Source organism: Carcharhinus amblyrhynchos, chromosome 5, assembly GCF_965287045.1.
Source record: "Carcharhinus amblyrhynchos chromosome 5, sCarAmb.v2.hapA, whole genome shotgun sequence".
Lineage (NCBI taxonomy): Eukaryota > Metazoa > Chordata > Chondrichthyes > Carcharhiniformes > Carcharhinidae > Carcharhinus > Carcharhinus amblyrhynchos.
The window spans coordinates 56,536,928-56,550,987 of NC_137328.1; the positions used below are offsets into that span (position 1 = coordinate 56,536,928).

At 41.7% G+C, this 14,060-nt stretch overlaps 1 protein-coding gene across 1 annotated transcript in view; it reads right to left on the reverse strand.

Moving 5' to 3' along the window:
- Positions 1 to 14,060, reverse strand: part of LOC145343538 (solute carrier family 28 member 3-like) — a 169,725-nt gene that overhangs the window by 125,898 nt on the left and 29,767 nt on the right. Inside the window, exon 4 of the mRNA XM_080189788.1 lies at positions 7,545 to 7,658. Coding sequence (XP_080045914.1) covers positions 7,545 to 7,658 — 114 coding nt within the window. The remainder of the gene's footprint in view (positions 1 to 7,544; positions 7,659 to 14,060) is intronic.

The following is a 14,060-nucleotide window of genomic DNA, read 5'->3' on the forward strand; positions in this document are numbered from 1 at the left end:
TCCTTGATGCCACACTTGGTCAAATGTGGCTTTTATGTCAAGGACTGTTACTCTCACCTCACCTCTGGAATTCAACTCTTTCATCCATGTTTGAACCAAGGCTGTAATGAGGTCAGGAGCTGAGTGACCCTGATGAAACACAAACTCGACGTCACTGGGCAGATTATTGCTGAGCAGGTGCTGCTTGATAGCACTATCGATGACCCCCTTCCATCACTTAACTAATGATCAAACTGGAGGCCTGTGATCAGCTGTGTGCCTCAGGGATCGGTGTTGGATCCACTGTTATTTGTCATTTATATCAATGATTCGGAAAAGAATTTAGGACGCATGGTTAGTAAGTTTGCAAATGATACCAAGATTGATGGGATAGTGGACAGTACAGAACGTTATCTCGGATTGCAAAGGGATCTTGATCAATTGGGCCAGTGAGCTGACCAATGGCAGATGGAGTTTAATTTAGATAAATGAGAGATGATGCATTTTGTTCAATTGAACCAGGGCAGGACTTACTCAGTTAATGGTAGGAAGTTGGGGAGAGATCTAGGGGTACATATTCATAACTCATTGAAAGTGGAGTCACAGGTAGACAGAGTGGTGAAGAAGGCATTTGACATGCTTGGTTTCATAGGTCAAACATTGAATACAGGAATTGGGACGTCTTGTTGAAGTTGTACAAGACATTGTTAAGGCCACACTTGGAATACAGTGTACAGTTCTGGTCACCCTATTGTAGAAAGGATATTATTAAACTAGAAAGAGTGCAGAAAAAATTTACTAGGATGCTACCAGGACTTGATGGTTTGAGTTATAAGGAGAGGCTGGATAGACTGGGACTTTTTTTTCTGGAGTGTAGGAGGCTGAGAGGTGATCTTATAGAGGTCTATAAAATAATGAGTGCCATAGATCAGCTAGATAGTCAATATCTTTTCCCAACGGTAGACGGTTCTAAAACTAGGAGGCATTGGTTTAAGGTGAGAGGGGAGAGATACAAAAGTGTCGAGAAAGGCAATTTTTTCACACAGAGGATGGAGAGTGTGTGGAATAAGCTGCCAGAGGTAGTAGTAGAGGCGGGTATAATTTTGTCTTTTAAAAGGCATTTAGACAATAATATGAGTAGCATAGCTATCGAGGGATATCTGGCAAGCGCAGGCAATTGGGACTCGCTTAGTTGTTTAAATAAAAAAGATGACATGGACAAGTTGGGCCGAAAGGCCTGTTTTCATGCTGTAAACCTCTATGACTCTATCAAGAGTAGACTGACTTGGCGGTAATTGGCTGGATTGGATTCGCCCTACTTTTGCGTACAGGACACACCTGGGCTTTTTGCCACATTGCTGGGTAGATGCCAGTGTTGTAACTGAGCTGGAAGAGGCTGGCTAGGGAGCATCAAATTCTGGAGCACAAGTCTTCAGTACTATTGCCGGAATGTTATCAGAGTCTTTGCAGTATCCAGTGCCTCCAACAGTTTCTTGATATCAGGTGGAGTGAATCGAATTGACTGGAGACTGGCATCTGAGAAGCTGAGGACCTTTAGAGGAGACCGAGATGGATCACCCACTCGGCACTTCTGGCTGAAGATTGCTGCAAATGCTTCACCTTATCTTTTGCACTGATATGCTGGGCTCCTCCATCTTTGAGGATGGGCATATTTGTGGAGCCTCCTCCAGTGAGTTGTCTAATTGTCCATCACCAAACACGACTGGATTTGGAAGGACTGCAGAGCTTGGATTTGATCCATTGGTTGTGGGATCGCTTAGCTCCGTCTATCGCTCGCTGATTTTGCCGTTTGGCATGCAAGTAGTCCTGTTTGGTAGCTTCACCAGGTTGACACTTAATTTTTAGGAATGCCTGGTGCTGCTCCTAGCATGTCCTCTTGCAATCTCTATTGAACCAGAGTTGATCCCCTGCTTGATGGTAATGGTTGAGTGAGGGATATGCCATGCCATGAGGTTGCAGATTGATGGGAGTACAGTTCTGCTGCTGTTGATGGTCCACAGCACCTCATGGATGCCCTATCTTGAGCTGCTAGATCAGTTTGAAGTCTGTCCCATTTAGCACAGTGATAGTGCCACACAACACGATGGAATTATTCTCAACGTGAAGGCGAGACTTCGCCTCCATGAGGACTATGTGGTGATCACTCTTACCGATACTGTCATGGACAGATGCATCTGCAGCCAGCAGATTGGTAAGGATGAGATCAAGTATGGTTTTTCCTCCTGTTGGTTCCTTCACTACCTGCTGCACACCCAGTCTAGCAGTTATATCCTTTAAGACCCAACCAGCTCAATCAGTAGTGCTGCTGCCGAGCCACTCTTGGTGTACCTCACCCAGGGTACATTTTGCACCCTTGCCACCCACAGTGCTTCCTCCAAGTATTGCTCAACATGGAGGTGTATTGATTCATCAGCCAAAGAAGGATGGTACGTGGTAACCAATGAGGGGTTTCCATGAAGCCATGAGATTTCATGGGGTCCAGAGTCGATGTTGAGGACTCCCAAGGCAACTCCCTCCTGGCTGTAAACCACTGTGCCACCACGTCTGCTAGGTCTGTCCTGCCAGTGTGTCAGGACATATCCAGTGATGGTAATGCTAGTGTCTGGGGTGCTATCTCTACAGCATGATTTTGTGAGAATGACTATGTCAGGCTGTTGCTTGACTAATCTGTGGGATAGCTCTCCCAATTTTGGCACTAGCCCTCAGATGTTAATAAGGAGGACTCTGAAGGGTCGACAGGGCTGTTTGTTTTGCTGCTGTCTTTTCTGGTGTTTATATCGATGCCAGGTGGTCTGTCCAATTTCATTTTTTGTTGAGATTTTGTAGCGATCGATAAAACTGAATGGCTTGCTAGGCCACTTCAGAGGGCAGTTGACAGTCAACCACATGTGACTGGAGTCACATGCAGGCCAGATCATATAAGGATGGCAGATAGTACCAGCCACAGCTGCAGGTCAAAGATTTGTAGTTGTGGAGCAGGAGGAGGAGGAGTGAAAGAGAAGGCAGTAGTTTAGAGATGACCAGAGAGGTCTAGCAAACAGGAGTTCAGTAAAAAAAAATCAGACTACCTGAAAGATGCACCTCACAGAAGGCACAACCCATGGAATTGGCATAGTGAAGTATACTTAACATGACGTCAGATAGTAGCAAGATTCAAATTACACAGGGACAGCGGATGAAGTCATCTTCAAAACCCTGCAAATAGCCGAGGAAAGTTCAATCATCATTGCGCTGCGGAGGAGTGAGAGAAACTTGGAAGAGGGTGAGGGACACTCTAAGGGAAAGATAGGGTGGAGGTTAGGGGCGTGGAGAACAGGGAAGTGAGAAGGGAAGAGGGAGACACTAAAGGATTAAGAGGTTCTTAATAGATAAGAGAATGAGAAGGAAAGCCTTAGATTACAGGGCAAAATGGATGGGCTTGAACAGTGGCAAATAGAATTTAATCCTGAAAAGCATGAGGTGATGCATTTTGGGAGGATTAACGAGGTAAGGGAATATACAATGAATGCTAAGACACTAGGAAATACAGAGGACTGAAGGGACCTGAGGATGTATGTCCAAAGATTCCTGAAGGCAGCAGGACAGGCGGAGAAGGTGGTTAACAAGATGAGACATCCTGTATATGCTTAGCCCTGTTTGCTTCAGTTTATTGCCAAAACTTCATTTTAAGATATTTCTGCTATGCAAGTAACTTTGTTAAGTTTAACAATTGACTGTTGACTTGACTACATGTAGAATCAGAAGCTAAAGCTTAGCTAAAAGTTGACTGCATTCCTGAAGGCTTTACAATGCAGGCAAACAACACTCCCACAACAGCTACTGCAAGGATTGTTTTTCTAGATGGAGGCAGCCTGTGAAAAACACTTCCGGTGACAAGGTAAGGGTTGAAATATGTTTTGGTTTCAGAGTGTGTGTATTCAGTTGTTTCTAAATCCATTTCAATTCAGTGTGTTTAAGTTCAGCACAGGGCCTGGCTGAGAAGTCTCCAAGTTCACATTTTCTTCTGTCATGTTAACCTTTTTAAGTTTGATCCAATTAAAGAAAACCATTTTAAAAGTGCTGTTCCCTCATCTGTTCAAACGAATGAAGGGACCCAACAGAAGGTTGGGATACTTGCCTTCATTAGCCAAAGCACTGAAGATAAGAGCAAGGATAGAGCTGTATAAAGCACTCATTAGCCCGCTGTTAAAGTATTATAATGTAGTGTTGGTTGCCACATTATAGGAAAGGTGTGATAGAAAAGGTGTAGAGGAGACTTACCAGGACGTTGCCTTGGCTAGAGTGTTTCACCTATGAAGGAAGGCTGGGGTTGGTTTTCTTAGAGCAGAGAAGGGTTGGAAGTGGGAGGGGGAGTAGGGGAACAATACTTCATTGAGTTGTTCAAAATTATGAGCAATATAGACAAGATGGATCTGAAGAAACATTTCCCCTGAGTAGTAGAATTAATAACTAGGGAGCATAGATTTAAGGTAAGGGGCAGGGCATTTAGAGGAGATGTAAGGAATTTTTTTTTCACCCAGTGGGTGATGGTGGGAATCTGGAACCTGCTGCCAATGTACTGGTAAGCACAGTGTATGACAATTACCTTGTTAATGGAATTGCTAGTTAAACATTTGACATTAATTGTCTTACAAATTGAGACAGCTGGAACACTTGGGTAAGTTTCTTGTAGATGAGCAGTTAAGGAGTTATTTTACAATAAACCAGCTTGAACCTAAAATCCAGTTTGGATTGATTCTTCCACCACTGCCATTTATTGTGAGTAACACTCACTGTCTTAAGGGTAGTAGAGGTGGGAACCCTCACAACATTTAAGAAGCATTTAGATGATACATTAGAGCATAGAAGGTCAAGGGCCAAGTGCTGGAAAATGGGATTAAGATAAGTGCTGATGGTCAGCACAGACACAGTGGGCTGAAGGGCCTGTTTCTGTGCTGTATAACTCTATGGGCGGGATTTTGTGGCATTGCTCCAGCGAGACCCGAAATTCTCACCCAAAGTCAACAGACCTTTCCATTGTCTGCCCCTCGCCCACTTCAATTCCAGCATATGATTATCAAGGTTTGGATCTGGGGGAAGAACAAGGTGAAGAGCTCAAATTCTCCTCAGATGAATTGGAGGGGCATGAGATAAGACAAGGAGGATGATAAGGTAATGTACCTTAGCTGCTCACATTGCTGCCTGGATGCCCTTATAAAAATTCAAGGTTGCACCAGCACACCTATGTGAAGTGAGATGGTGTAATGGTAATGTCACTCCACTAATAATCCTGAGGCCCATGCAAAGGCTCTAGAGACAAATCCCACAAAAGCAACTAGTAGTTTCAATTTTCAAAATTTAATTAAATATCTGGAATATAAAACTAGTATCAGTCATGGGGACCATTGCAGCCATCATAAATTGTTGCAAAAAGCCATTCTGGTAAGTGTTCACCATATAAATCTATGGATGTTTCCTGATATGGTTGTAAACTCAGCTACCATTGGTTAGCTAAGTCTCTGCTTCAAAGCAAAGTTTTCAAGATGATCTTGTGGTGACAGAGCTGACATCCATACCTACAAAACCATCAATGTCAAGGAGGAGCCACCCTTAATTTTGCCACTCTTACTTGGTCTGGCTTACTAGTGACTCCAGCCTCACAATGTGCCTGACTCTTAAATGTCCTCAGAAATAAAACTATATAAAAAAGTTACATTACAGAGCAGAAAGAAGCCTTCTGCCTATTGTGTCTGAACCAGTCAAAAAAAGAGAAAATAAACTAGCTGCTTCTTTTAATCCTATTTTCCAGCACCTATTCTGTAGCCTTGCAGGTTACAGCACTTCAGATGCAGATCCAGCTAGCTTTTAAATGAGTTGAGAATTTCAGCCTCAATCACCAGTTTAAGCAGTGAATTCCCAATGCCCACCATCACCCTCTGGATGAAAAGATTTTTCTTCATGTTCTCTCTAATCCTTTTACCAATCATCTTAAACCTATGCTCCCTGGTAATCAACCCTTCCAGGGAAACAAGTCTTTCCTTTCTAGGCCCCTTATAATTCTATAAACCTCATTTAGGTCACCCTTTAACCTCCGCTGTTCTAAGAAAAACAACTCTAGTCTATCCAATATCTCCTCATAGCTGCAAATTTCAAGCTATGGAAATATTTCTCTAAATCCCCTCTGCACCCTCTCCAGAGCAATTCCTGTTCTAGCAAACCACCCAGTTCAAGGGCAAATAGGGATGTACAACAAATACTGACCTCATCAGAAACACCCATATCCCTGAAAATAATAATAAAACTGTCACCAGCAAATGCAAGGCCACTCTTCCTCTTCCTTACTGTTAGCAGTTTGAATGGACACACATTCCTGCCAAGACAACAAGAAATGCCACAAGCAAATAACTTGGGTTCCTCTTCTCACAAAATAAACCTGACTTTTCCGACAAAAGTCCTCCCATCGAGAAAATGGAATCTAGACCACAGATTCAATCAGAGTGTTGGATAGGTCGAATTTCCATGGCTTCGGGAGCGTACATGCTGAGACCAGATATACCTGCACAGCTGATGCACTGGGACCTGATAAGGCGACTGGGAGTGGGATTCCCAAAAAAGAATCATAAAGTACTGCCTTTCCTTCATTTTTATGGCTTTGTGGGTATGAATGACAGTCCTGCCACCGCAAGATCATCCTGAAAATTCTGCTTTGAAACAGGGACCAGGCATATTCAGGTGGAAGTCTGCTGGAATGGCTGTACAATTTCTGGACTTAAATAACTTGCATCTAGCTTCCACATTGTGACCACAAATGTGAGTACAATACTCTTCTTAGTAGCTAATTGCAAACCTTATCCTACAAGCTTCACCTTCAATATCATATACAGTGCACATATAGTAATTCCAATTTCCAATGTTTCACCCACATCAAGTGCTACCCTATCCATGGATTATTCTCCCAATACTATTCGGCCATATCATCAACTCCACTCAATATTTCCACAGACCACCTACTCAGCTACATAGGGGTACCTTTCCCACCATTGTCCACTGGGTCACTGGATCCTAGACTTCAAAAAGCTCAAAACATTTGTTATACTTTACACAAAAATAAGAACATAATTACAGAATTTAGATTTTAAAAATATTGTTAAATCTCTATTTGAACTTTACATTAAAAATAAATCATAGCTCCTGTGTTGTATATGATATGATGTGGATATGCTGGCGTTGGACTGGGGTAAACACAGTAAAAAGTCTGACAACACCAGGTTTAAGTCCAACCGATTTATTTGATAGTACACTCACTAGCTTTCGGGGTTAGTCCCTTCGTCAGGTGAACAGTCATTCACCTGGCGAAGGGACTAACCCCAAAAGCTAGTGAGTGTACTATCAAATAAAGCGGTTGGACTTAAACCTGGTGTTGTCAGACTTTTTATCGTATATGATATAGCATAAAATAACCTATCCTCTTACTTGTCAAAAACAATGATTTGCACATCAACTGTTATTTGATAGATATTTGAGTGCAATGTTTTTTTTCAAAGAATTCCTGATTGCCCACATACCTCCACTTGTTTTCCTAGCCATTTAAAAGCAGTGAGTCCTGCTTCTGTTCTCAAAATGAAGAGTCCAAATATAAACTGCAAGCCAAGGCCCCAGAAAACAGTTCTCCAATTTACCTAAGATAAATCCAATAAGAATGATTTAAGAGGATAAACTTAATTACAGAAGCATAATTTTAGCATTTCTCTTATTATTAACTAAAAATCTTTCTGTGAGTAAGAACCAAAATGAATAGAAAATCCAAACCGATCCAAAAATCAAGCTGCTTCAGATGCTGAAACAAATGAGATTGAATAAACTGGAAAAATGGAGGCTGAGGGACGACCTGATAGAAGTTTATAAAATTATGAGAACAGTAGGAAGCTTTTTCCCAGGACAGAAATGACAATTACAAGGGGACACAAGTTCAAGATAAGGGGAGAAAATTTCAGTGGAGATGCACAGGGGGAAGTTTTTTTTACACAGAGGGTTGTGGGGGCCTGAAATGCACTGTCAAGTGAGTTGGTTGAGGCAGTTACATTAGCCACATTTAAGACTTATCTTGATGGGCATATGAACAAATGGGGGACAGAGATATAAGTGGTTGGTTAGATAGGTAAACGTGATCAGTGTAGGCTTGGGGGGGCCAAAAGGCCTGTTCCTGTGCTATACTGTTCTTTGTCCATATTCAGGTTCAAAAATATATTTCTGACAAAGCAAGTTACATAATCAACATATAGGTAACCTAGTTTCCTTTAAATGTTTTCAGTTACCTTGTTGAATTTATCATGCTGATGGCAACCTTTAAGCTTTGAAAATGATTCTAAGTACCTATTTATTTCACTATTTGGATTTGAATTTAGATGGTCTACATACTGTCATAGTTTAAGGAAGTATTTTTTCAAATCATGCAACCTACTGCTTTAGCGATGTCATGGGGGAGGAGCTAAGCTGTGGCAATCAGGTGACAAGGCTTTCAGTTTCATTTGTGGCAGTCAGATGATAGGGTTTTTTTCCCTTTGGCACTTAGTTTCATTTTGGGAAGCAGTTTAGCAGCAAGCTAAGAAGCAGTCTCTCTCTCCCTTTTTTTGTCTTTGTTTGGTTCTGCCTTAAAGAAGCTGTGTTTTGGGAAACAGTTTCAACTACAATCCTTCTGAGTTTTTCCCAAGGGATTTTCAACATTCAACCAGGAGGCGGGATTCCTATAACAAGTGGGCATTAACCTATGCTGTACTGTGTTTATTTGGAGGGTTTTGTGTATTGGATATTGGCTTTGGTTGGAATACATTACAGATATTTCCTGAAGAGTTATATATTATCATAGTTGTTGTGATTCTAGTTTGTAATTGTCTTACTCTACATGTCAACAATATTCTTAATTAAACTTTGTTTTTGATAAAAGCTCCTCGTGGGTCAGCTGAATCACACCTGAAGTGAAATACCTCATGCTTATCCCAGCTTAATTTAACTTAAAACGTTACAGGTTAGGCAAGCTTGAAGTATCCGATCTGACTTGTAACAATACTTGCACGTATTTGAACAGAAAGATTAATGGTTCCCAGTTTTTTTTTAAATAAATTGCTTTCTTCATTGCAATATGAGCACAATAATTACTACTTGTGTTTCATTCTTGCAAAGCAAAAGGCCTTTAACACCCGAGATTTTCTAACAAGTGGTGTAAATTCCTCTCCCTGAGTTATAAGTACCGAGTTTGCTGGCTTTTATACTGTATGCTCATGATTCTTTTCCTGGTTGAGTGGCTGAAATCATTAGCATTGTCTGCTGGGCAAGGTAGCAATATGGTTGTATTATTAGTCCTGGAGCCCAGAGGTCTGGATGAATAATCCAGCAGAATGCAAGTTCAAATGCCATTTTAAGAATTTGAATTCAGTTCTTTTCAAAAGTGTTCAGACTCCTCTATAGCCATCCTTGCTTATGTCCTGTCTCACTAGGGGTGAATGATAACAGAACTCAATTTTGACTATGAGTGATTGGGCTTTGAGTGAGTAAAAATCCCACTTATAGAGGCTAGGGAAGTTCACAACACTAACTCTGAATTTCATGACTCGGGTTTTCAGGTCAAACATGAACAAGAAAACCTGTCAGCAATTACTACACGCCATCCTCCCTCAGTAGATGAATGCTCATCATTTTTCCATGTCTAAACATCACTTATAGGAAGAACTGACTGAAGTACAGGCATCCAAGATTGGCTCAGCAATACAAACACCAATTGAGCCTGTAAAATCCTGAAGATGTAGCTGCCAGACAAGACTTTCACAGCAGACGGTGACACAACTAACGTGAGGGAATAATATTCACAATTTCAGACACACCAATCTACTTGTCACAGTTGCATTTCCCTATAACAACACTGGTATAAAAGACCACCACACAATCTTCATGGAAACCAAGTTCCGGATTCACACTGCTCCATCATCCTTTGTGGCATTGCTAAATGAACAGAATAAGTAAAAAATCTAGGGGATTAAACTTGATAAACTCGTGAGGTGTTGTGGGCTACTTGAAAGCAGCAGAACTAATTTTCACTGTAATATGAAGTACATGGCCTAATATCCCCTCACTCTTCTATCATCATGAAGCCAGATGGCTTAAAGTGGCTCAATTAAGAAGGTAGGATACATATTAGGAACAGCGTCAGACATGCATGGAAATTCCAAAAAGTGTCAAACTCAACGCTACACACTATGCATGTTGAGCAGCACAAGCAACACAATACAAACAGAATGAATTAATTTCACATCATGCCAAACCTCTGCAAACCTGTCACTGGCAGCCATGATTTTGGTTGTTACTTAAGAAACTGTCAGAATGAGGAAGCCCAGGAGCATCTTTATTTTTAATAAAATTGAGGGCCAGTATCTTAATTGGAGAGTCTGTGGGAAGGCAAAGGGACATCTGGTAAGTGACAGGCTTTCAAAAGTGTGTTAGCCAGGGTTCAGGGTAAACACATTCCTCTTAGAGTGAAGGGCAAGGCTGGCAGAAGTAGGGAACCCTGGATGACTCGGGATATTGAGGCCCTGGTCAAGAACAACAAAGACATGCATAGGCAGCTAGGATCAAGTGAATCCCTTGAAGAGTACAGGGGGTATAGGAGTAGAGTTGAGAGAAATCAGGAGGGCAAAAAGGAGAAACAAGATCGTTTTGGCAGATAAGGCAAAGGAGAATCCAAAAAGCTTCTACAAATACATAAAGGGCAAAAGAGTAACAAGGGAGAGAGTAGGGCCTCTTAAGGATCAACAAGGTCATCTATGTGCAGATCCACAAGAGATGGGTGAGATCCTAAATGAATATTTTTCATCAGTAGTTACTGTTGAGAAAAGCATGGATGTCAGGGAACTTGGGGAAATAAATAGTGATACACCCACTGTACTCTTCAAGGGATTCACTTGATCCTAGCTATGGATGTCATGTGCCTCTTTCTTCTTCTTGACCAGGGCCTCAATATCCCGAGTCATCCAGGGTTCCCTATTTCTGCTAGCTTTGGCCTTCACTCTAAGAGGAAGGTGTTTACCCTGAACCCTGGTTAACACACTTTTGAAAGCCTGCGACTTACCAGATGTCCCTTTGCCTTTCCACAGACTCCCCCAATTAACATGAGGGGTGTACATATTACAGAGGAGGTGGTGCTGGAAGTTTTAAAGCACATCAAGGTAGATAAATTCCTAGGACCTGATGAAGTGTATCCTAGGACACTGTGGGAAGCTAGGGAGAAAATTGCGGATTCCCTAACCAAGATAATTGAATCATTGATAATCACAGGTGAGGTACCTGAAGATTGGAGAGTGGCAAATGTTGTGCCTTTGTTTAAAAAGGGCTGCAGGGAAAAGCCTGGGAACTACAGGCCAGTGAGCCTCACATCTGTGGTGGGTAAGTTGTTGGGAGGTATTTTGAGAGACAAGATCTACAGGCATTTAGATACACAAGGACTGATTAGGGACAGTCAGCATGGCTTTGTGAGTGGAAAATCATGTCTCACAAATTTGATTGAGTTTTTTGAAGGGGTAACCAAGAAGGTAGATGAGGACAGCGCAGTTGATGTTGTCTACATGGACTTTAGCAAGGTAGGTTGTTGCATACGGTTAAATCTCACGGGATCCAGGGTGAGGTATCTAAATGGATACAAAATTTGTTTTTTTGACAGAAACCAGAGGGTGGTTGAAGACGGTTGCTTTTCAAACTGGAGGCTTATGACCAGCAGTGTACCTCAGGGATCATTGCTGAGTCCAGTGTCATTTGTCATTTATATTCATGATTTGGATGAGAATATAGAAGGCATAGTTAGTAAGTTTGCAGATGACACCAAGATTGGTGGCATAGTGGACAGTGAAGAAAGTTTTCTTCAATTGCAATGGGATCTTGATCAATTGGGCCAGCGGGCTGACGAATGGCAGATGGAATTTAATTTACACAATTGCGAGGTGATAAATTTTGGTAGATTGAACCAAGGTAAGAAATATTCAGTTAATGGTAAGGTGTTGGGGAGAATTACAGAACAAAGAGATCTAAGGATACATGTTCATAGCTCATTGACAGAGTGGTGAAGAAGGCATTCGACATACTTGGTTTCATTGGTCAGATTGTTGAATACAGGAAATGGGACATGTTGTTGAAGTTGTACAAGACATTGTTAAGGCCACACCTGGAGTACTGTGTGCAGTTCTGGTCCCTATTATAGAAAGGATATTATTAAACTAGAAAGAGTGCAGAAAAGATTTACTAGGATGCTATCAGGACTTGATGGTTTGGCTTATAAAGGAGAGGCTAGATAAACTAGGACTTTTTTCTCTGGAGCGTAGGAGGATGAGGAGTGATCTTAGAGCTCTATAAAATAATGAGGGGGCACAGATTAGCTAGATAGTCAATATCTTTTCTCAAAAGTAGGGGAGTCTTAAACTAGAGGGCATGGGTTTAAGGTGAGGGGGAGAGATACAAAAGTGTCCAGGGGGGCAATTTTTTCACACACAGGGTGGAGAGTACCTGGAACAAGCTGCCAGAGGTAGTAGTAGAGGCGGGTACAATGTTGTTTTTTAAAAAGCATTTAGAAAATTACATGGTTAAGACAGGTATAGAGGGATGTGGTCCAAATGCAGGCAATTGGGATTAGCTTAGGGGTTTGAAAAAAAAGGGCAGCATGGACAAGTTAGGCCAAAGGGCTTGTTTCTATGCTATAAACCTCTATGACTCTATGAGTATGTGAGTACAAAAGACAAAACTAAAGAGGTTACTGTCATTGGAATTCTATCACAAATACAATTTGTGGTTCCCTTGCTGCCCATAATCAGATAACTGGGTGTTTTGTCACCCTTAGAGTATGGGACATGATTAGTTAATTCTGGTAGCAAGCTTTTTGAGAGTTTAAAAATAAATTAGATTAATTATTCTCAATCACTTACCCAAAAAATAACACATTTCATCCATCTGTTTCAAACCCACTCTCTCCCTCAGAAAGATGAGATACTAATGAATATATAGTAACAGATCGTAATTATCTCAATGTCAAGTCAGAACTTTCTTCGATTCTTTTGATGGTTTATGTCTAGTGTGCAGGATTTGTAAAGTGAAGGATTCTCAATAGACTGAGGTTTCTTGTAGTCAAATTTCTAGGAGGGTTGTTGTCACGTGAACTTGATTCTGGAACAAAAACAGAAAATGCAAGAAAACCTCAGCCAGTCAGGTAAGATCTGCAGGGAGACAAATTAAAGCTTCGAGGGTGATATTATTAAAAAAATTTTAAATCCAGGACAAGCATGAAAACAGGACAGTCTCTGATCCATTTTTGGGATGACTGTCCCCGATGACTGGCTCCCATTCCCCCTTTTCCTCTATGACTTGCTCATCGCACCGTTCACCAAATTATCTATCTTCTTCTTGTGCTGTGTCTCGTCATTGTTTGAGATCCAACCCACAACGGTGGTGTCATCAGCAAACTCGAAAATCGAGTTGGAGGGGAATTTGGCCATAGTCAAAGATGTATAAGGAGTATAATAAGGGCAGAGCCTTGTGGAGCACCAGTCTTGAGGATGATCATGGAGGTGTTGTCACTTGTCTTTACCAGCTGCAGTCTATGGGTTAGGAAGTCTAGGATCCAGTTGCAGAGGGTGGAGCCGAGCCCAGACCTCAAAGTTTGAAGATGAGTCTCATAGGAATGGTGTTAAAGGCTGAACTGTAGTCTATGAATAGGAGTCTGACATAGGTCTCTTTGTTATCTAGGTGTTCCAGGGTTGAGTGTAGAGCTGGGGAGATGGTGTCTGCTTTGGACCTGTTGCGGCAGTAGGTAAACTAAGTGGATCTAGGCAGTCTGCGAGGGCAGAAATTGATTTGTGCTATGACGAACCTTTCCAAACACTTCATAATGATGACTGTCAGAGCCACCAGATGACAGTCATTAAGGCACGCTGCCTGGCTTTTCTTTGGTACTGGGATGATGGTCATCTGCTTGAAGCAGGTAGGAACCTCGGATTGGCGTAAAGCGAGGTTGAAGATGTCTGCAAATATCCTCGCTAGCTGGTTTGCAC